This window comes from Carcharhinus amblyrhynchos, chromosome 6, assembly GCF_965287045.1.
Source record: "Carcharhinus amblyrhynchos chromosome 6, sCarAmb.v2.hapA, whole genome shotgun sequence".
In the NCBI taxonomy this organism is placed as follows: Eukaryota; Metazoa; Chordata; class Chondrichthyes; order Carcharhiniformes; family Carcharhinidae; genus Carcharhinus; species Carcharhinus amblyrhynchos.
Genome location: NC_137329.1, coordinates 88,723,640 through 88,748,185, shown reverse-complemented (window position 1 = coordinate 88,748,185; position 24,546 = coordinate 88,723,640). Strand labels below are relative to the sequence as shown.

The 24,546-nt window shown below is 39.8% G+C and overlaps 1 protein-coding gene across 4 annotated transcripts in view; it reads right to left on the bottom strand.

The window, feature by feature from the left end:
* Window positions 1-24,546, bottom strand: part of LOC145344087 (ELKS/Rab6-interacting/CAST family member 1-like) — a 789,164-nt gene that overhangs the window by 722,618 nt on the left and 42,000 nt on the right. For 2 of the 4 annotated variants that reach the window (XM_080190908.1, XM_080190909.1), the window contains exons 3-6: window positions 23,707-24,123; window positions 19,554-19,628; window positions 5,452-5,607; window positions 145-237 (exon numbers count right to left, since the gene is read on the bottom strand). In XM_080190908.1, coding sequence (XP_080047034.1) covers window positions 145-237; window positions 5,452-5,607; window positions 19,554-19,628; window positions 23,707-24,123 — 741 coding nt within the window. The remainder of the gene's footprint in view (window positions 1-144; window positions 238-5,451; window positions 5,608-19,553; window positions 19,629-23,706; window positions 24,124-24,546) is intronic. The other 2 variants (XM_080190910.1, XM_080190911.1) reach the window with 1 other exon arrangement.

Sequence of the window (24,546 nt, the reverse complement as noted above, 5' to 3'; positions counted from 1 at the left end):
TGTGGAAGAAGCAAAAGCAACATAGCTTTATTCTACTAACAGCAAGCTAAAAAGGACAGGAATGGATTAGTCTAGAACCTAGCACTACCAAAAGGGAACGAAATAAAACTGCATTTGCAGCATCAGATGCACATCAACTCTTACAGCAGAGATCTCGAGCTGGAGAACAGTCATTTTCTTTCTTAGCTCTTCAGCCTGGAAATCTTTGGAATTTAGCTCTTCTTTCAGCTGTTCTACCTGTCAGAACATTTGTTACCATTATTGTCATTAAACATTACTTAAATCCTGCAGACTCCAAAGTTGTCTCATTAACTCTGGTGAGGCTAAGTAGATTCTGTACAAGTACAGAAATCCAAATAATTTCTAAGATAGTTAGTCATGTACTTTTTCTGTCTACTTTTCTGTTGCTGTGTCTCATTCATGAATGCATTAGTTCAATCACACTAACAATAGCATTATATTTACTGTGGAATTGCAAAGTCTCCAGAACAATGCTGTAAACTGTTATTTCTCTGCTAAAGTAACTCAGCGCTGCCTCCACATTGCTGGAAAAAATGTGGCTGGCTGCGGAGGATCTTGCCCAATTTATATTGCCTATAAAACCCCAGAATATGAGGTTTAGTTTATTTTTCTCATTCTCTGTAGCTCCATAACTTGGCTCCAAACAGAGATGGATGGTAAAGGGAAGGTATTCACTAGAAGATTTATAAACTTTTGCAATTTGAAATTGACCAATTCTTACAATTACCAGTAAGGTGAACTTCGCAACAATACCAGATTTCACATGGACAACATGGAAGATCCCTTTATGCAAACTGAAACGAAGTCTTAGCCTCTGACTACAAGCCTGCTGGCAAGGGAAAGGTCTACCTGCATTTTAGAGATAATCAACATTTTAAACTGGCCACAGGGTTTTCTGTTAATGAGCACTTTGCAGCCAACAATATCAAATTGAAGGATGAAAAGTAAAAAATCTATGTAAACGACTTCAATAGGCCTGCAACCAGAATTCTGGTAGTCCAGACACAGCCTGTTGTCTGCTGTTGTGAGACATCACAATTAAAAAGTGTACTTTCCGCATTTCCTCTTTAAAGCCGATTTTTTTCCCAGCCTCTTCCCACTATAATATTACAATCTCAATGCCCAGTTTCCTTCAATCTCCCACTGAAATAATGACATTTGAGACATCAATTTTACCTGGCCTTATATTTTTTAAATCGTGTGCTCCTTTAATTTTGTATAGCATAATATTAATCCAAAGTTAATCCACTCATTGCATTCTATGAATTCTGTTTGACAATTTAGCCCCACGTGGGTCCGTTCTTGCTGCCTGTTAATGTTGATCAATCTGCAAGTTTCCCTGTCCTAGAAATATGGGATCAAGCCATGGTCAATACAGATACTTTGGAGACGAAAGCCTCTTGGGCTTTCTTTGAGAGAAAGCTAAGGAAACAACAAATGGAAGAAGATTTTGTTCTGAAAGAGACATTCCTTCAATCTCCTCAAAATTAACTGACTAGAAGGATTTCTTTAATATGAACATTTCAAGTGGACTTCATGGAAAAGTAGTTGACACGAGCAATGCAACTCAATCCAATTCCAAGGAGAATACCTTGGATGATTGCAGGAAACAGGACATGCAAACTTGGGCATGCGAACATTGGAACTTCCATTAAAAATGTCTTAACATAAAACAAGCAACACAAAAATTTCAATATATTTGAGATAGGTGTAGGGTCCAAAAGAAAAACTGAATCAAGCAATTGGAAGTATAGAGTTATTAGGGCATTAAAATAACATAGCATATAGATTAATCCTAATTTCTTTTCAGAGCAGAAAGAATGATGCCATTGATAAAGTAATGATGTGGAGATGCTGGCGTTGGATTGGGGTAAATACAGTAAGAAGTCTCACAACACCAGGTTGAAATCCAATAGGTTTATTTGGTAGAACAAGCCACTAGCTTTCGGAGTGCTGCCCTTGCATCAGGTGAGTGGGAGTTCTGTTTACAAACAGGGCATATAAAGACACAAACTCAATTTACAAAATAATGGTTGGAATGCAAGTCTTTACAGGTAATTGAGTCTTAAAGGTACAGACAATGTGAGTGGAGAGAGGGTTAAGTACAGTTAAAGAGATGTGTATTGTCTCCAGCCAGGACAGTTAGAGAGACTTTGCATGCCCAGGCAACTCGTGGGAGTTGCAGATAGTGTGGCATGAACTCAAGATCCCAAAATAGGTAAGCGTTCTCCAAGGTGGCCTGCATTATACACGAGAACGCAGAGTCGCGGAGCAAAGACTGATAGCCAATTTCCGTACACGAGGGTGGTCTCAACCGAGATCTTGGTTTCATCTCACACTACCTATAATCCTCACAACTTGCCTGGGCTTGCAAAATTTCACGAATTGACTTGGCTGGAATCAAGACCTTTTAACCTGTGCTTAATCCACTCACATTGTCTGTACCTTTAAGACTTGATTACCTATAAAGGCTCGCATTCCAACAATTATTTTGTAAATTGAGTTTGAGTTTATGTCTTTATATGCCCTGTTCGTGAACAGAACTCCCACTCACCTGATGATGGAACAACGCTCAAAAGCTAGCAGCTTGTACTACCAAATAAACCTGTTGGACTCTAACCTGTGTTGTAAGACTTCTTACATTGATAAAGTAATGCATTATCTGAAAATGAAGTTACAAAGTTGAGCCACATACTTCCAGCAAGTCTAGAGGCAGTTTCCTATTATAAACAATGTTACTTATTCAGAACTTAATGGACATAAACAGCTCAAATTGACTTTCAGTTATAAACAAGCACATAAAAGTGATGACTGCTCTTGGTTCTAAGTGTCCATGAGTAAAGAACAAACCATATTGGAAGCATATTTTCATTTACTCCCAAACACTTATTCCAGTTTTCTTCATTGGTACATGATGCATAACTCTAACAGAATTTTTATTCATACCTTTTTGATATACAGTACTTGGGCTGTAATTGTAGTCAAGCTTTGGATCCAACAGCAGGACTTTTATGTGTATTTATTTGGAATATGGCAGCAAGGGAATAATGGCACATCAACTTTGGATTGCAAAAAACTTCCAAGGGCAAATTAAACACATGGGTCTACAATACAAACGCCCCAGTCAAAGATGGTGCTCAGGTAAAATTCACCTTAATTGAGAATAACTCTGGGGTCCGAAAGCTCTAACATTTAAACGATAGTGAGAAGCAGGCAAGCCAGAATTGGCAAATTTGTTACAAGATAGCTACTGGCATGTCATTATTAATCACTAGTTATAAAATATTACTGCTCAAATGAGGAACCTTAGAAGTAATAGTAATTGGAAGAAAAGTCCATTGATATTCTAAGGGCTTTTACCTCTGGTGCTATATATTTGTGCTATAATGGATGAAGGGGTGGAGAAGAAAGGAATGGGTGATGGCCATGGCATTAAGGATTCTTAATCTGGTCTGGCAAATAGTTCATCATTATTATGGAGCACCTGTTACTGCGGACTCAAAGACATTAGTTACAAGATTCATCTACACTATCACAACTGAGTTATTATACAGGTAACAATCTATTAGAAAGAACTTGTATATACGTGTGTGTTGTCATTATTATTGGTTCCAAGTTCAATGATGTTCATCAATTATGAATTCTTTACAAACTGAACTTTTTAAAAAAAAACACGTAATCAGATTTCCCATGCAAATTTTTTATCTTACCATCAGCATGGAATAACTTGTACAGTGCCTTTCCCAATTGCAGGAGACCCCAAAGAACTTAATATTTTAAGTGTAGTCAGCGTTATAGCCACTGCTGTAATATCAAGAATCTTTAAATCAAGATTCCACAACAGCAACAAGATACATGACTAGAAATCGGAAGTAGTGCTGGTGGCTGAGGGATAAATGTTGGTTAGCCAGGAAACCAGAACTCCCAAATTATCCCTCGAATAGTGCCATGAATTCTCTTTTGCCCCCGGAAGGCAAATGGGGTCAAGTTTAACATCTCATCCAAAACAGTGTATCCAATGGTGTAGCACTTCATCTGAAATGTCAACCTAGATTTGCCAAAATCCAGCTCTAGTGGCTGGATTTTGGCATGTTGACTCAAAGGCAAGAGTGATACCACTGAGTCAAGACTGATATTATGAGGACATGCACACTAAAGGCAAGGGTGGGGGAAAATAAAGAAAAGCCACCATGATCTACCACCCTCTGGCCTCTCCTATAAAGATTATCTGTTGACGAGGGAACTGGTGAACAGCACACAGCCAAGAGGCAAGAAAACAAAAGATGAACAATTTTGGATGCAAATTTACAGAGCAAAACTCAAGTTTATTTGAGTTTCAAATTGAAGAGTCTCAATTGCCATTCAAACAATGTCAGCAGTTAATCAAAAGGCTGTATTTATAAAATTACAGCTTTTGGAAAAGCACCTGTTCCAACTGTGGTTATTCTTCTCAATTTGCCAAATTTTAAAAATCATAAACAATCACTGGAAAAGTACTCATGATTAAACAATGATAAGCAAAGTGCATGGCTTACCACTAAGTGGTAATTTGAAAGGATTACGATGAACCAACATTTCATTGTTCTAATATACTGCAACATGTAAATGCTAATGATAATGGGAAAAAGCAAGCAGCATAAAATCATTTTACTTTTTTAAAATTCTCTCATCGGATGTGGGTTCTGTTTGCAAAGCTAGCATTTGTTGCTCATCCCTAATTGTTCTTCAACTGAGTGGCTTGCTGAGCCATTTCAGGGGGGCAGTTAAGAGTCACTGTTGTGGATCTGGAGTCACATGTAGACCAGGTAAAGATGGCAGATTTCCCTCGCAGGTGAATCAGAGGTTTTACACCAATCCATAATAGTTGTCATGGCCACCATTACTGAGACTAACTTTATCTTCAAGATTTAAAATTTCATCAGCTGCCATGGTGGGATTAGAACTCATGTCCCCAGAGCATTTTAGCAATCCTATGATATTATCACTATGTCACCAACATATGACAAAAGTATGAATAAATTCAACTATAAGTCATTTATAATTATCTTGCAGCCAATGGCAGAGGCTTCCACAAGTCCTCCACCTGTCCTCAAGCCATAGCTGGTATGGTTTGGAGGGCTCAAAAGGAAAGAAAAATTAAACTTTTTTTAAAAAAAGTTTATATTTTTCCAAGTACCGTTTGCCTATCTGAACAAAATAGATGAGAATTTTGCAGAAGTAAATCAGAAATAAAAACATCTGAAACTCACTACTTGATAATATTGATGCTGTAACAGCCAGAAAAAGGGCTTGTACTGAAAAGAAAGACCTAGTTTGTTTACTGCACCGACTCCTAGCAGCAGGATTCCTTCCACAAGTGGAAGAAAACACTCCACGTATTGAATAATCATACCAAGTATCAGTGTGCCATGTTTAACCAGGGTTATTTACCTTATTCTTCATAAACTTGGAATGGCTCCTGTACACTTCCATCTGTTTCAACTCTTCCTCTCTCTCCTCAGTGCTCAGAGCTCCATTTGATTTGAGCATCTGTATCTCATCCTCAAGTTCTCGAATGTTCCGTTCCAGTGACGAGATTTTACTGTCCTACAATGATCACATAGTTCAAAACAGATCTTTTTATGGACTACTCTGGCATAATATCATTTGTTTTACATTTGCATAAATTCATAACCATGTGACAGCATAATATGCAAGTGTTAGTAATCTATGAAAACAGTACTCAGCTTATAAATGTGTACCACAAATTTGAAGATTTTGAGAGCATTCAGTAAATAGTACACAAGCATTCTGGCTATGGTACTACCTCAGAAACCCAGAGATCCCAAGTTCAAAACCCACTATAGCAAGTTGTAAACTTGAAATCAATAAATGTGATAATTTGCGCGCCGGCACAGGGAAATGACCTTGAAAGTGTCCGATTGTTATATAAATTAAATTGGTTCACCGTCTTTCAGGGAAGCAAACCTATCACACTATCATGATGTGCTTTACTTGCAATTTCTGTCCCACGCTGCCCGCTTGACTCATATTGCTCTCCAAGAAATTGGGGATAGGCTTGTTCAGATCCCAAGAATAAAGGTACGTCACAGTTTTAATAATACTGAGCATATGGATTCAGAAAAGCATTTTGTATCCAGTGACATGCTTCTTGCACACCTCAAGCGTACATTAAAGAAAAGATTTCAAACTGCTGAAAAGTCACAGCTGAACTTCTGACAGCAACAAGCTCGTCAAGCACAAACACCAAACACTGCTCTGACCTTAATTTCAATAAAACAAATTCAATTCAATGTCGCAAACTTCTAGCACCCATTCAACCTTTTATTCCACTCTATATCTCTGCCAAAATCTTGGTTAATTCAGCTTTCCCAAACTTAGATTTCTATCAGGATGACTGCTGTGTGTTTCTCTTGAGTAAGGCTGTACAATATTCGTCAAAGAGTTTAAGCCACAAAAAAAAATCACCATTAACTACTTTATTAATTTGCTAAACTAAGGTTTAATTACATAGTAATGCCTAAATTACTCTGTTACTTCAAGTAAAATACACTGAAAAGATGGCTGGCAGTCCTTCCTTCTCCCTCACCTCTGATTATTGCATCTTGATCAAAAAGCTATTAATAGAATGCCAACTGTAGCAACATTTTTGATTAGCACAGTAGGATTATTTATTACATGGGGTAACATTAAAGGAAGACGATTTTCATTTTAGACTTTACTGATCTTAAAACAATAACATCTCAGCATCGATGTCTTTTTAAACATGTTGTACATCATAACACCGTGCCAATTGCAAACAAATTGGAGTCAATTTTATGAGATTGTCATAGCAATGAGATATCTCTCCCATTAATTGTGCATCTGGGAAAGTTACATTTTGCACCCACACTGAATCTGAATGGTGAACAGTTTAGTGACAATGGCGCCGACGGACCAAGATATATGAGCTTTCAATATGAAGTGATACCGAAAACTGTTCAGCTGACATTAAAGTAGATAGTGCCATTTGAAACACCAACACAGACACAATGGTTGAATGGTACCCTACTATACTGCAATTAATGATTTGAGTAACAATTGTGCCTTGAAAAATTTACAGTAGATCACAGCCAGTATAATAATTATGCAATGCCATTATCAGTTCTCCCTTAATTAGAGGATGATGTCTACTGAGGATTGCAAGTTCCTATCATGTGCCCCAACAGGCAGATTCCCAACCCACAAATCTTTGGGCACGTGGGGCTAGATCCACAAGGTAATGGGATCCCAAGTGCAGGATTTGTTTCTTCTGCTTTCCTTTCTTGCCTCTACTCTGCTTCATCAAGATGTTGGTGCTCAAAGCCTGATGCACGTTTTACCAGCATGCTTGTGGAGATGGCTTTAAGACTGTTTGTTCGGCCCTCCCATTAAATCTGGAAGATGCAACAAAAGACACTGCAGATGGAATTTCTCTACTACTCTAGGCTGTACCTAATATTCACACAAGAGGGCAGTTGATCTTTGGGGAGGTCAAGAGCCACTGTCAGATAGATTGTAAAATAGTATGGGGCCATCATACAACCTTGCTTAACTGCAATCTGGATTCTGAAGGTGTTTGTTTCAGATCTCCCACTGAAGAAAGTTGTAGTCATATCATGATGATGCAGTTGCAGGATTATGAGGTTTCCTGGACATCCAAATCTTGGGTCATAATTCACAGTGCCTCGCTATTTATTGGTTCAAATGCTGTGGCCAGGTCCATGAATGCAATGAAGAGTTCCTGATGTTGTATGTGACATTTGGATTTGTCTGGCAACAAAGACCATGTCAGGGGTTTCACTGGAAGATCCAAAGTCAAACTGTCTCTGGGTGCAAGTCCTCAGACACATGCTTTGATGCAGAGGGATGCTGTTGTCATCGTGCTTGAATTGCAGAAAGTAGTTATGTAGGTGCAACAAGCACAAGACAGGCCAATAGAACACTGGCATTCATTGCTAACAGAACGAAGTAAAAAAAATTGCTGTTGCAACTGTAAAGGGCATTGGTGAAACCACTTTTTTTCCTTTCCAAATCTATGAGTGCATGGGATCAATTTTTTCATTCATGGGACATGGGCACAGCTGGCTGGCCAGCAGTTATTGCCTATCCCTAGTAATCGAAAGCCTATCAGCTTTGAAGACTGTACCTAGAATTCCATCAGGGCCACAGGTTTTGTTGTTTTTCCAGATGCATGATTGCTTGTTGCAGCTATCCCATTGATGGATTCTACCACAGGATACTGGGAGATAACACAGAGTATATCAGTCGCCATGGTGGACTCACAGCCAAGTTGTTGAAAATGCTCTATCCAGTAGTGAAGGGTAACATAGTTATCTGAAGAAAAGAAATACCATTCTGTCAGTGACGGGGATTTTGTCCATTTAATTACAGATAGCCCTCACCTCTTCGAGAAAACTTTGCACATTGTGATGCTCAGCATATTGTTCAATCCCTCAAGGATTTTTCTTCCAACTAACATGTCCTTCATCTTCTGGATTTGTCTTTGGGTATGTTATGATCCTGGACCAGGCCCTAAGTTGTTGGCATGATGTTTAGGGACTAGTAACTTTTGTTTGAGTAGACAAGGATTAAGATCCAAGACATTTGTATGGATAATGAAGTCATAAGCATCCATGGTTTCTGAACAACAAAATAAATTTAACAAATAAAGTTAGAAAAATGAAAGAATTTAAAATATCTCTCTTATAATCAAGATTAGCATGAGATGAATATGAATTACCAGATAGGCTGTGATCAATAGAACCATAGAAATATCAAAAGGTTATGGAACAGAAAGTGGCCATTCAGCCTATCGTGTCTGCATCAGCCAGAAAAGGAAAAACGAAAAAGCTAGATGCTCATTCTAATCCCGCTTACTGGTAGGTGGCAGGTGCAGATCCTGACACATTTTAAATGAGATGAAGGTTTCTGCTTCCACCAGCAAAAGCAGGGAACTGAAAAAATTTTTTCCTCACGTTCCCTCTAATCCTTTCATCGATCACCTTAAATCTGTGCTCTCTAGTTATTGACTTCTCCACTCAGAACACAGCATATATACTCTATTTCAGCTCCTCAATTTGGTCAGCCCTTCAGCTTCAAGAAAAACATCCTAGCCTATCCAAACTTTCCTCACTGCTGCAAATTTCAAGTGCTGGTAACATTCTTGTAAATCACTTCTGTACTCCTTCCAAAGCAATCATGTCCTTCCTATAACGTGATGAGCAGAGCTACTAAAAAAATTCCAGCTTTAGCCTAACTAGTGTCTTATACAGTTCCACTATTAGAATCATAGAAAAACTACAGCACAAACAGGCCCTTTGACCCACAAGTTGCACCAATCTTATCTCTATATACTAGTCTTGCCTATAACCCTCAATCCCATTAAGTCCCATGTACTCATCCAGAAGTCTCTTAAAAGACCCTAACGAATTTGCCTCCACCACCGCCGACGGCAGGCGATTCCACTCACCCACCACCCTCTGAGTGAAAATCTTAACCGACATCTCCTCTGTACCGTTCCCCAGCATTCCTGCTTTTCTATTCTATAACTTGCTCAATGAAGGAAAGCGTTCCATATGCTTTCTTTACCACCTTTTTCACCAGCCCTGCCATGTTTAGGGATCTATAAGTTTACGCTCCAAAGTCACTCACTTCCTCTATCCTTCCCAATATTCTCCTATTTATTGTGTGTATTCCCTAGCCCTCCTCAAATGCATTACCTCACACTTCCCAGGACTGAATTCCATTTTCCACCCACTCAACCAACCAATGATATAATTCTGGAAATACCTTTTCACCATCAACTACATGGCCGATTTCTGTGTCATCTGCAAATAACCCAATTATTCCATTCAGATTCAAGTCCAAATCATTAATATATATTCGTTATTTCCTCCTTGGCTTCCTTTAACAGCCTGGGTCACAATCCATCTAGCTCTGGTGATTTATCCATCTTCAAGGATGTCAGTCCTTTGAGTGATTTGATTGTACTTTTTATTGTCACATGTATAACATGCAGTGAAAAGCATTGTTTCTTGCGCACTATACAGACAAAGCATACCATTCATAGAGAAGAAAACGTGAGAGTGCAGAATGTAGTGTTACAGACATAGCTAGGGTGTAGAGAAAGATCAACTTAATGCAAGGTAAGCCTCTCTCATTATGCTTATTGTACCTAATATTTTACATTCCTCCTCTTTAACTAGAATATTTGCATCATCCCTCTCCAACAGTTGTTAGTTTTAACAACTTTCATTGGGAAATTATTACAATCCATTATTAAAGACATAATAATAGAGTTTTTGGAAAGTCAAGAAACTAATTTGCTAGAGTTCTTCCAAGATGTAACAAGCAAAGAGGATAATGGAAATCCTGTACATGTAATATATCTGGACTTCTAGAAGGCAGTTGATAAGGTGTCACACAAGGCAAGATCACATGGGTTGGGGTAATTTATTAGCTTGGATCGAGGATGGGCTAACCAAGAGAAAGCAGAGTCTCAGGAAAACTTGGTCCTTCTCTGGTTGGCAAAATGTAACTACTGGGCTGTCACAGGATTCGGTCATTGGGCCGCAACTATTTACAATCTATATTAATGATCTGGATGTAGAGATAGAAGGTACTGAGGCCAAACTTGCAGCAGACACCAAAACAGGTGAGACAGTAAGTTATGATAAAGAAATAAGAATGTTTACCAATGAATATGGATAGGTTGGGTAAATGGGCCAAAATTTGGCAGATGGAGTTTACAAGGATAAGTGTGAGGCTATTCACTGTTGTTGGAGAAATAGAACAGCAAATTATTATCTAAACTGAAAGAACCTTCAGAGTGCTTTGGTGCAGAGGAATTGCAGAAAACTAGTATGTAGGTACAGAAGGTAATAAGGAAGGCAAATGGAATTTCGGTATTTATTGCTAGGGGAATGGAGTATAAAAGTAGGAAAGGGTTGCTGCAATTATACAAAATATGAGTGAGACTAAGCAGGTTTAGTCCCCTACTCATGGGCAGCATGATGGAGGAATAATTAGCACTGCCTCACAGCGCCAGGAACCTGGGTTTGATTCCCAGCTTGAATCACTGTCTGTGCAGAGTCTGCACTTTCTCTCCGTGTCTGCATGGGTTTCCTCTGGGTACTCCGGTTTCCTCCCACAGTCTGAAAGATTTGCTGGTTAGATGCATTGGCTATGCTAAATTCTCCTTAGGAGTACCAAATAGGCATGGGAATGTGGCGACTAGGGGATTTTCATACTAACTTCATTGCAGTGTTAATGAAAGCCTACTTGTGACACTAATAATTAAACTTTAAAACTCTGAGTGGTGGTGCAGTTGCATTGAAGGTAGTTCAAAGAAACAGAGAAGTTCGGAGCAGGAGGAGGCTATTTGGCCCTTTGAGCCTGCTCTGCCATTCATCACGATCATGGCTGATCGTCTAACTCAATAACCTAATCCTGCTTTCTCCCCATAACCTTTGATCCCATTCACTCCAAATACTATATCTAGCTACCTCTTGAAAACATTCAATGTTTTGGTATCAACTACTTCCTGCAGTAATGAATTCCACATGCTCACTAGTGAAATAGTACACTATTTGTATCCCAGTTGAGTGCCCTACTATTATTGCTCTATTGTTTTTATTTTTAGAAATTTGCCTACATATTTACTCTGTCATCCTCTCACTATTTGGGAGTCATTAGGATATTTGTGGCATTATAGCTGCTCCCTTTTTATTTCTGAGCGCAATCCATATTTGCATTTGATGATTCATTTAGTATATCATCCCTCTTCATAGCTTTAATTGTTTCTTCAACCAATAATGCTACAGTCTACCCTTGTCAGCTCTCTCTAGCCTGTCTGAAAATGTTATATTCATTTATGCCCCTCTTTAAACTGCAAGTTTGAGGCCTGCAGACACTAATTTTTGTAATTGTGCATTTTATTTCTGCTTGTTCTTGGTTTTAAGCCTATGGTGAATATTTAAAGTAATTTTGTATTTAATCTTGGTAGATGTTGATTTTAACCTAGCTATGATTGTTATTGATTAATCAAAGCACAATCAGTAGTGACCTGTTTTTCTAGACTTTGTGTTTCATTTAAAGTGGCCATGTAGCTGGTATTTAGATCACATCCCTGATTTTCATTTTGCAAGCTAGAAGCTAGAACACCAAGTCATATCTTGTTGATCAAAAATCCCCTTTCCCTGCATTTGGTGATCCTTGTACTACAGGATGTTGAGTAATCACATATAGCGTGGTATTCTGAAGCATCAGCAGATGAACTCGCAATGACGGACCTAACTCCGAAAAGACAACATCAAGAGCTGTGTAAACAACTTGGATCTTGCAAAGGCTGCATGGCCTTGCAGTTTCTGAAAGAACTGATAAGTGCTGAGATATGCTTTGGGAATGACTGTACCAGGCCTTGAAAGGCTGGAATGCAGCCAGAAATTTGGTTTAAAAGTACATTGCTTTGGGGACTCGGTGCTGCATCCATAGTGGAATATCACCTCTCAAAGGGAGGAAGGGCAAGGAATGGAGTGACTGACTATAGCACCCACTAGTTAAGATTATTTAGTGATGTGTTAATATACATATCATGGGGATGATAATGCATCAATTTAGAGAGCTGGGAAAGACTAATGTGGGCTTATTGTTTGTGCTTAAACAAAAATCTGCCTGCCTTCTTTCTTTCAAATATATACAAAGTGTGTTCTCCTTTCAATAAGTTACCTTTCTTCCTTTCTGCTTACTTTTCTCTTTTTATATTATTATAATTGGCATACTATTATTCAATGTTCAGTAAAATTGTTGTTTTGCCTCAACATTTGTCACACTCACTTATTCCTGTTAGGTTCAAAGCCCTGCTCTGGATGTAAGTGGAACTTCGAAAGGGACTTGCAACACCTTACAAAGCCAAGTTTCTGTTTAGCAGTGATATAATGATGCCATGTGTTTATCTGTGCCCTTAGATCATCTGCTTTGTTTGTTATACATTGCATTTAAATAAATACTTTGTAAAAATGCTAAATTCCTGTGCCATAAACCCACACCTTTCTTCCTGCTGCCCTTCAGTCTGTCATTAATTTTCATTAATTTTCTGTGTGCTCTGAACTTGTCCCGTCCGAATCTGCGCTCAGGTTCCCAACACCTGTAAATCTAGTTTAAATTCTCCCCAACAACACTAGCAAATCTCCTTGCAAAATATTTGTCCCAGTCCTATTCAGATGTAGGCAACTGGTCTGTACAGTCCCACCACTCCAGAACCAGTCCCTATGCCCAGAAATCTGCACCATCTCTCCAGCCATACATTCATCTGGTGAATTCTCCTGTTTTCATACTCACAAACACATGATTTTGGAAGTAATCTGGAGGTTACTACGTTTGAGGTCCTGCTTACTAATCTCTTTCCTAACTCACTGAACTCAGTCTATAGGACCTTTTCCATTTGCCTACTTAGATCACCGGTTCCATTTGTCAACTTACACCATTAGTACCAATGTGAAGCATGGCCTCTGACTATGCATACTCACCCTCTCACCTTCCATAATGCTGTGAAGTCATCTCAGTGATATTCATAGCCACTGCATCAGGGAGGCAACATAATACCCTGAAATCATATCTGCAACTATCAAAGTGCCCATCTGCTCCTCTATAGAATCGCCTGCTTCTATTGCTTTCCTGTCTTTTTTTCTTGCCTCACTGCAGATCTGGGCTACCCAAGGTGCTCTGGTCATGATTCCACCACTCTCTCCAGAGGAACCCTCTTCTCCCACTGGTACTCAGAACTACGTACTGTTAGAAAGTGGGATGCCCTTAGTAGCATGCTGCACTTACCTGCCTTGTCTTTCTGTCTGTCTGACAGCCACCCAGTTTCCCTCTGCCTGTTCTTTCTTACGCTTGGGGGGGGGGGGGGGGGGGGGGGGGGGGGTGCTGTGTGTGTGTGTGTGTGTGTGTGTGTGTGTGTGTGAGTGTGAGAGAGTGAGAGAGAGAGAGAGAGAGAGAGAGTGACCACTTTCTGAAAAGCGCTATCCATCTTTGCAAATGCACCTGCGTGACTCCAGCTGCCCTCAAGTTTCAAGGTATGAAAGTCAAGATTTCCCTTATGGTGGCACTTTCTGCACGTGATTGTCTGGGACTTAGATAGCATTCCGAAATCCCCATAGGTTACAGGATGTGCACTTGAGCTGCCCTACCAAATATTATTTATTTGCTGCACCAAAACTGGAATTTGAGTAAACACAATAAAATGTTCAACTCTCGCTCTGAACTCTCGTCTTATTTTTTCCTCAAAACTTCAATTTTCTCTAACACTCGCTCTGTCCTCGTGCCAGTCTTGCTGGAACTCTTTGGCCTTCACACTGGCTTTTCTCAAAGCCCCAATTTTCACTCGAACTCTTGCTCCACCCACACTATGCATCAAATAGCAAATACAACCAAGATAGATCTCACAGATTTCTCAGGAACCCATTAGACTCAGTAAACTCTGAGTCAACCAACCTCTGTAAATCTCTATCTCTCACTTTGAAGATCTAACCTTGGAATTCTCTGCAAAGGTTGCTCCACTTGGATTGCTTCTACAACTACTCACCTTACAAGGTTTCAGTCTTGTTTCATGAGGCTCCATTGCCATGAATTCCCAAGTCTTCACTCAAGCACTAACTCAGAATATGGGCCGAATGGCCTCTTTCTGCCCTGTAGGAATTCAATAGCTCAATGGTACAACTTCAACCCTACAGCAAGCTGATTAGAATACTCCGAACTGTTACATTTGCCCCAATGGATCACTGCACCAACCTTCTCAGGTCACCAGGGCATTCCTCCCAACCCTCATTACATGAAGTCTGCCAACTGCAAAATGTTATTACATGGAGCCTCTTCCTTTGGGTCCTTCTCAGGTTCTCTCACTGGGAATGCAGGAACTGGGACATCTCCTTGTGCTCTCTCACTGGGTTCCCTTTTTGTGCTTCCTCCCTGTTCTGTTTGGACTCTACTCAATTGGTGCTGTCATGAACGACGTAGATGATACCCATGAGACGCCCAAACATGAAACACCGGTTCATGGTGGTGTATAGCTTTTGTTTAAATATTATGAGGAGTCACCCAAGACCCCAGTGAGGAACAAATCCAGTCATTATTTAATAAATATTCTTTAATAATTTGTGTAAGAAAAATACGCACAAAAAGAACTTAAGTCACTTAATTACATGAATAAATAAACACAGTTTATGAAAAAACTCCTCCTTGTTCCAAAATATATCTACAATCCCTGAGCTCACTAAGAATCATAGAACCATAGAACTCATAGAACTCCACAGTGCAGAAAGAGGCCCTTCGGCCCACTTGGCTTTTCCAAACAATATCCAAATTAAATAAATCTGAGTCAAGTCCAGCTTACAACTGCTACAATACAAGGCTGACGAACAAGTCTGCAAAAAGTCTTTTCCAGTGAAGATATTTAAACTGTTTTTACAAAGGTTTTCCTGCAATGCCTTGGATCTAAGACTTGGATGCAACATTACAGCAACTCAGAAGTAAAGATGGGGCCCCTTGGCTGTGAAACAGGTCTTAGTCTCCTGGCTGTGAGTTGCAGACTGGCTTCTGGCTGTGAGATATGAATTGCCTTTTTCTGCTTGAGGGGGGAACACTTATACTGTTTCTCCTTTTGGTATTTCAAACTCGAGACTTGACTGTCTACATATCTCAAATTCTTTCCTTTTATGGAGCTTAGTACCTCTACAGTCCTGAATCTCTGTCATTTGGGTAAGCTGTTTCTGCTTGGGGAACTTAGCAGTCACCTAAGCAATCTGTTTCTTTTCCTACAGCAACTTGTACCTGATCATCTTTAGACACTCTCATGCTTTTGGAATGCCTTGTTCACTTTTAGAGGCTTACCAGTTCCTGGAAATGCTGGCTGTTTTTGCCACTCAGCAGATTTCTAGCTTGCAGGCCTTTAGGCAAATCCTTGACCATGCCCCAATCCTGGGTTCCACAATCAGGGTTTTCACAGTTTTCTCTTCACACAAGCGCACTGGGCCTTTGTCCTCTGCCCAAAGAGGTTCAGATGTCGGCTGCACAGACATTTCCAAGGCATTCTAGGACCTATAGTTTCTGGCCCACATTCAACAATTAGTTTGGAACTTGTAACAAACATTTATCAACCTTGAGCTTTTTGAATGCTGCTTTCTCATTTGGCAACCTTAGGTTGTTTTATCAGGCTATGAAGGCTGCTCATTGTTTTAGGTGGTCACATATTTCAGCATTGTTCTCATTAAACTACTCTTGGTGATGTTCATGCTCAAAGGAGTTTAGTGCAGCTCACTTTATTTGATCCCACTCTATTGGAATCAAGTTGGATGTAGGAAGATCTTCCAGACTGTTCGTGAGGTACACTTGGAATTCTTTAATCCTTCAGGCTGCTTTAGGGTTGAGACATGGATCTTCTTCCTCTTGGATGTTCTGGCCTTGCAATGTCTTGGTGCTGGATGGATGTGCATCTCCAATCAAACAAGTTGATGATCTGCTCAGCAGGCATCAGACCCCACATGGATCAAGTGATGCTGGCATCTCTTCAATTTTTAACCCAAACAACTGCATAATCCAGAAAGATCCAATGCTTTGATCTAGCATGCCTCCATGCATTTATTCTTCTGACAGAAGTGGGTATTCATTATAGTTAGCCATGCTTAGCACACTGTCAACAAAAGGGAGCCATTTGCATCTGCTTTTCTCAATGGTTCATCTCCAGGCATGGGACTTGGACAATCTTTTCTTCTTTTGGGACACGAGGGGGACATCAGGATCAGAATAAAACCTGTAACACCTTCATCAGGGTCGAATGTAAGGGCATTAGCACTGACAGCTGTAGCATATTACCTATGGCTGAGCTGTAGGCAAATTATCATGAGTCTTTCACTTGTACAATTGAGCATTTTTTCCATTTATAACTACCTTGACATGGTGCATTCCAACAATTCCTTGAGCAATGCCATTGGGAGCTCTTTGCTCCTGGTATGGTCGCCCATGGTATAAAAGTCAGGGGAAGGTGACAGACAAAGTGAGAAGAAACATTGTGCATCTCACTGGCTGTGAATGCAGAGGATGCTGCAGCAGCAAGGTGGTCCCAGTCACTGGTTCGACACTTCACTGAAATCTGACCAACTAGTCAAGATTGTGTGGACAATGACAAACCTCCAAGATCTCCAAGTTAAAAAGAATCACGTGCAGGCTTTACTATAGCCCATTTGCTGAGTTTTGTGGCAATGGAGAATTGGCATTGGAAGGGCTGTGAATCTGGGAGACCTCAATCAAGAATCTGCACACGGGCAAAAGATGCATGAAGATCGCTGGAAACCTGTTTTCATAGAATCCCCATAGTGCAAAAGGAGGCCATTCGGCCTATGAGCCAGTACCAATAACAATCCAACCCAGGCCCCATCCCCATAACCCCCTGTATCTACCCTATGTTCCCCTGACACTAAGGGGCAATTTAGCATGGCCAATTAACTTAACCTACACACCTTTGGACTGTGGGAGGAAACTGGAGCACCCAGAGGAAACCCACGCAGACATGGAGAGAATGTGCAAACTCCACACAGACAATGACCTGAGGCCAGAATTGAACCTGAGTCCCTGGAGCTGTGAGGCAGCAGTGCTAACCACTGTGTCACCATGTCGCCTCTGTTCTGGGACAAGCTATCTTTGAAATATAGTGAACAAACAGCCCTCTTCAGGATACCCTCTAGCTACCCCAAATAGTGAAGGAACTAGCAAAGGTGCCCTGAATATAGGCTGTCTCGTTCTTCTGACTACACCTGCAGGACTACCACCATTGTAGTCAAAAAAAAGAAAATTTAAAATTTAGCAACTTGGAATGTTAAAATACTCGTAAATAATCTCACGAGTGACTGTCCAGAAAGAAGAACTGTAAACGTATCATGTGAGCTGTCAAGGCTCCCAAATGACTTTGGTGCTCTCAGAGGGACCTGTCTTTTTGCTGAGGGACAGCTAAAGGAAGAAGCAGGAGGATACACCTTCCACTGCACAGGAAAAGCTGACACCAACCCTCATGTCTACAGAATTTGTCTTGCTATCCAGAAAAAAATATTGCATGCACTGCCAGAATTTCACAATTGCATAATTAAGTTCTATAATGCTCTAGGACGGGAGGGCCCTTCAGCCCTGAAATGATGCAAACATGGTAAGACAATTGGCGAATAATTAATCCTATTTTCTTAAACAATCATTCCATTCAACCATGAGTAAAATTTTGTTCTCAATAGTCACAGGCCAAAATCTCCAAGTTGGATACCATAATCCAGTTTCCAAAAAATGATGAGTTGTCTTTTTTTTACATTATCTTGGTTATCAACTCAGTTTTTATCATCAGCCCTCACACACTGAAAATGTAATACCAGGAATAAATGTCACAAAACATTGAGAGACTTTAGAAAAAGGAATTATTAATCTACAAGTCCTAAGGTGCTACCAGAATATTGTCAAACGCCCCTGAATTTCCAAGTCAACGCTCTCCCTGTGCAAAATTGGCCAAAGTAGAAAACAAGCATTCATAATTTCAAAAACATATATTTTGCCCCATCTACAAAGCCTGAATGAACACTTATATGTAGCATGCAGGGAAACGCAACTGACTTTTACTCTGGTATTATTACAGTTGATTTCTGATATCCTATTGAGCTTAGTATCTACTATGTCTGCCAATATGACAATAAAATAGGCAAGTATGACATCGTGTGTCATGTTTCTTGTGCGGGAATTGTTTTAGTCAGTTCTATTATTGGTGCCATTCTATACCTGGCAGCCTATATTGTTACTGAAGCAGTATAATTGATCTTAATCACCAGAACCTGTGTTTGAATCTGGACTAATGCAAGATTGTTATTTTAGTGTTTTCCCCTGGGGTTTTTCAGAGTGGGGCTTGATTAGGTTGATTGACAAGATCTTGTGATTCGGCGGGGCTAGGCTGAGAGAGAAACTCAGCTCAGTTGCTGCTTGGGATCTCCAGAGAGAAGAAATAGCTCTCTATCTGACTGTTTCTCTCTCTGGATTTGGAGACTGCCCTTTTATAGGTCTCTTTCTCTCAAGTTTCTCTGCTTGGAAGTCTAAGAGTCAGAAGGCAGGTGTCTTTCTATATCTTTCCAGAGGGTTAAAAGACTGGAAATCTAGCATCCACATGAACATAACTGTTCTTAGTGTTAATTGGTTCTGGTCGGATTTTTATCTATGGGATGTTGCTTAAATTGGAATTGTAGACATAGTTAGCCATTAAGATTTATAATTTGTCATTTTTGAGCATTTTAGCTGGTAAAAGTTAGGGTAATTCTTTGTGTTATATACTAACTGTGTTCTTAAATAGTTTGTTTTAATAGAAATTACCTCGTGGGTCAATAGAATCACACCTGGAATGAAACACCTCATGCTTGCACAGATGACGTCCAACATACTTTGGAGTTTCTGATCTGGTCCCAAACACAAACACAGTAAAAGTCTTCATTTACCTTCATTTCAATGACAGTTTGCAATGCTTTCGTCTTCGCGGATTCTGGTGCCACTTCAATTCTCCGCTGAATATCCTGTTAAAGGAGGAAATGATTGTTACAAATATAAGGTTGTAAAATTATATTATTTTGGCGCCACGTCTTTAACTTAGGGTAAAATGAAATGGGTCACATGGCAGGTGCTAAAGTCTGTTTGACAATATGCTCGGGCGATTAGTCTGTTAAAAATCCTTGCACCACCTTCCCATTAAATAATCTAGGCTTGGTCACACTTGCAGACAATTCCAAATGCAGCTATGATGCTGGTGAACAGCAGCTGAACAGGCTGTCAGTCTCCAAGTCCAAGACTGACAGATTGTAATCACTGAACATCAAACAAGTGGACTAGTCTGTTGTCAGAATCCAAAAGAGGTAGCATAGCTACAGGCAGCAAGATGCTGCGGTTCACCACACAGAAATGCAGGTGGAAGCTCACATTCCACTTAGAATTCAAATTCATGAGGAGTTAAAACAAAACTGGAAGATTTGCCTAGCTTGTGCTAGAAAAAGAATTGCCATTGACCAAAGCCTTACAGAGTGTGTTCCGGAACTTAAAGTAATCAGGCTGAGAAAAGGAAACAGATGCAAAGCCTCAGGATCTAAAATCAGGACTGATTCCAGGAAAGTTGAATGTCTGCTTAGAGTAAAGTGTAAAGGACACCTGTGATGTGTGCTTTTTCAGTGGTGCTAAAAGTAAAAGGGTAAAAGCTCAGTATAAGTTACCTACAAAGGTAGTGTTTTGTCAACAGACATTTCAGTATTTTGTTACAATAGACATCTTGCAAAGTGAAATATTGTTGTATCATTCTTTCAGCTATTAACTGGAAGTTTGATTCCCTTTTTAAAGTCAGTCTCCACAGGGATAGCAACAATGATAAAGTCAAATTCAGAACTTGATTAGCAACACACTACCTCACGTTTGTTTCCACTTCTATGCTAAACCTTCAATGAATTCTTACTTTGGGCAGGCACTAGCTTTACTCTCAGCTGTATCAGTTTCAGAACGCTGATTAGATGCACATGGCAACGTATTTCAAGGGAGCAACTTTTCAAAACAGTAGGCAAAATCAGTTATATCGTATGGTGTGTGCAATACTTTGTGATTCAATAGTTGATTCCCACACACGTTTTTACAGAGTAGCTGCTACTGGCTATTCTATAGCTTGGTGATGTTCCTCTTGTTTATATAATCAGTTTCTCAAGCATTCCTAGAATGAATTTAAAAAAATTTGAAATGCAGACTCTTCATGTCTCCAATAGAAAATACTTCTACACTAATGTATTTTATGGATTACATGAGAACCACTAATATTGACAGAATTGGAATCACATGGAGATAAATTATTTCTACATTATAATAAATTTTAGTCTGAGAAAGAAATTAATGATGAGATTTTCTTCCGAATATTCAGGAGCTTTTTTAATGGTTTGGTTGCACAAACCACTAAAAAAGCCTACTGAAAGCAGGGATGGAATATTTGACAGTAACAAATTCAGCAAATACAGAAAACTGCCAGACCTGCTGAGCTTTTCCCACACTCCGTCAGGCTTTTAACTTAAGTGTGTAATTCATTGTCACTTCTCATCCAGGAATGCCTACCTTGGAGTACTACTTTTCTCTGACAGGATTTTGATTCGTCTCTTCATCTTATTGCTTTCTATTTTTCTTCTGGTGTTTGACAAGGTGCTTAGCAAAACTCACTTTCAGTTTCACATCTCCCTCCTCACTGACTGTCTCTGGTTCCTACTCACTTCCTGTAGATACCAATTGAATGTCAATCCTTCATGTTTTGACTATACTCAGGATTATCGGCATCACAGAGACACAAAATGCTCCTCTATCTGCTGTTCTTGCCACATCCCGAGATCCCCACTCAGTACCACTGTTTGCCACATGTACATACTTGACCTCTTTCTGCAACAGCAGTGACTCACCCTCTCTGTCCTGGTTCTGTTTCATTTTATTCTTCATCTCATAAAACACATGAACAATTAAACCTTTTCATTTCCTTTCAGAGAACAAAAGCCCCCACAACTCAGACATCCCTCTGGATCCTTCCTCCCCATCCACTCCTCTGACCTCATATCCCCTCTTCTAATCCTACCTCTTGTGGTTTATTCACAATGCTCTCTGACCTTCCCCTCTCTGACACTGACTGATCGGTGTTTAGCACAGGACTCATTTTATTCTATTACTTCAATGAGTTTGGGCTCAGCACGATGTTGAATTCTTCTTCCATCACTTTTGTCTCCATACTCACTTTTTCAGGAAGGAATCCTGAATTTTTCCAGCACTTTGTTTTTATTTCTAATTTCCATCTTCTGCAATATTTTGTGTGGACAAGAATGTTGCAAATAGAAAAATAGGAATATGATAAGCCCCATGAGTTCCATGGGGAATCTCTAATCAATCTCCATGGGCCTTGTTGTATACAAGTTCCCTTGGTAACAGGCAACGGCCTTCTCAGACGGAATTCAATGCCTGAGCCCTTTTAATAGGCAGACACCAGGAAGGGTCCGCAGAACTAATGTCCTGGTAGCGATTTACATATACACCATGGAGTAATGGTTTTATTTGATGTTCAGCAATAAATGACGTTCCTTTCCAGCCAGGTTTCTGAGCTACTACAGCATTTTTTTTTTAAAAAGGGAGAGTGGTAAAATTTGGTATTCGAAGTAACCATGGTGCCCTTGTACACAGGTAAAATGCAGGTAAAATCAAGTAATTAGGAAAGTGAATGGTAAGATAGCCTTTATTGCAAAAGGGATTGAAATATTCAAGAAATCTTACTGCAATTATATAGGGCTTTAGTGAAAGGAACTCAACAATTTTCATCTTTCCTGTCTGCAGCACATTCTGGGCATCTCGTAAAAAGGCAAAACCAAAAATGTAGCAGTTAAATCAAAGGCAAACTTCCCATGTTGTTATTCATCAAGCAAAAGTGATTTTGCAGGTTTGGGCACATCCACAGGATGGAAGGTAGTCGCATACTGAAGGGCTTTTGGCAAAGTAGCTGTAGCCAGTTGACGAATAGATGGATAAGTTAAAGCACAGGAACCTGATGTCATTCAGAACATGATGCAGTAAGTAATGTATATGTTTTCTCTGCTAAACTTTAACGGACACGGTAACACACCAACTTTACTTTCCTGATACTTCTTGAAACTGCTGCATGATGATCACATTCAGATAGCGGAGCATTGTCTTCACATTTACACTACCATATTGGACAATTTTCTAGACCTATAACAACACTGGACCTACCCAGGCAGCAGATTCTTTGGACAAGATTTTGAGGTTCCCCCTCTGGATGGAATAACGGTGGGCAGGCTCTAAAGATAACACGGGTCAGTGTGCCAGTTTCACATCACATTTCTTACTACTGGTGTATTTTATCACGACAGGGGAAGATGAACCCTGAAACCCATCCAATTCAAGAAAAGGTCAATTAACAAGGTCACTGAGAGTCAACATGGAATTTTCAGTGTGATAGAGTTGCACACTATTTCAGGGGCAGACCAGATGGAGGGGGAACAAAGTGGAGAACCAGTTTTGGCTGTACCATGTGGGCTATAAATTGGAACATGGCAAAGAGGGATGTTCACCCATTGGCACATCAGTGCCATCAGGTGTGCACAATTTGAACTGCAGCTGCTCAACCCATTCACCAACAATTAGCAGCCCACCTTCAAGAAAATCTAGAACTGTGACTGCTTCCTCCCTGGTGTCCCAATCTTTGTCCAATGTTTCAGCCTACAATACATTCGATTTCAAAACTTGTGAAATACCTCATTGGATTTTATATTAAAAATCTTAAAACTCTTCAAATATGTTTTTAAATTAATTCAATTAAATAAAAAAGCAGCTATATAAAGTTCCCAAATTAACTCTGAGAAGACAGTTTGTCAAATAACAAAAACATTCAGACAAGTATTGGTGGTTAGTTTGACCTCAACGTTCTTCATGTCACAGCCATCACAGACATAATCAATCTAAGTAGGTTGTTTTGGAACAAACAGATACTGTTGAATGGTGCTCTAAGTAAGGGAATCTAATGAAAAGAAACATTTTTTCAAAAGGAGAAAGGCTGTTCAAGTACAAAATAATTCTTACCTCTTTCAACTGATGGTTTTCCCTTTCTTTTTGTTCAAGTATGTTTTCTAACTGGTTCACAAGCATTTCTGCTTCAGCTAAACGTCGTATTCGGTCATGGTCTTCTTCCATCACCTTAGATGACAGTCCCTTGCTCTGCAGCATTTCCAGCAGCTTCTTGATAGACTCATCACGGGCACAGAGTGTTTGCTTTTGAGTCTCAATGCGCAGCTCCATCTCCTCCAGAGTTTTGCGCAACAGAAATAGTTCTTTGGCCTGACGTTCATGTTCGCTGTGAAGGTGTTGGAAATTTTCCTCAGTTAGCTCAGCAACAAGTGGCTCACTTGTTCTGGTACTATTATCCTGCTGAAAGAGTTGGTTCAGATCTCGCTGGATTCGGAGCTCATCCTGCAATGCCTGAATTGTCATCTGAAAGTGCTGTATCCAAAAGGAGAAAAAGGCATCATATTAAAAAATATAAAATATCCAAATTCATTTGGAAAAGTGGTTAGTTTAGTGATTAAAGTTAAATTTACCGAATTATTTTGATGGGCTGTGGAGAAGACACAGACATATTGGGTCTGTATGGTGTTACTGTACTACTGGCTACAGCCAAACCATACAATGAAGATCTCCTTCCTTCAAGCAGTTTTGCTCTCCAGTGGACCAACAGCAAAGCAAGCAAATACTCTAGACAAGATAATTACTAATTATTGATCATTAGCTACAATGCCTGTTCCAGCAACATGAAATTTTATGCCCGCTTTATAAGGATCAGACAGACGACATTGTATCGAAGCTACACACCATGCAATGTATCACGCTGTCCCTGCTTACAAGGAGTGGGGACTCAGCTGCAAG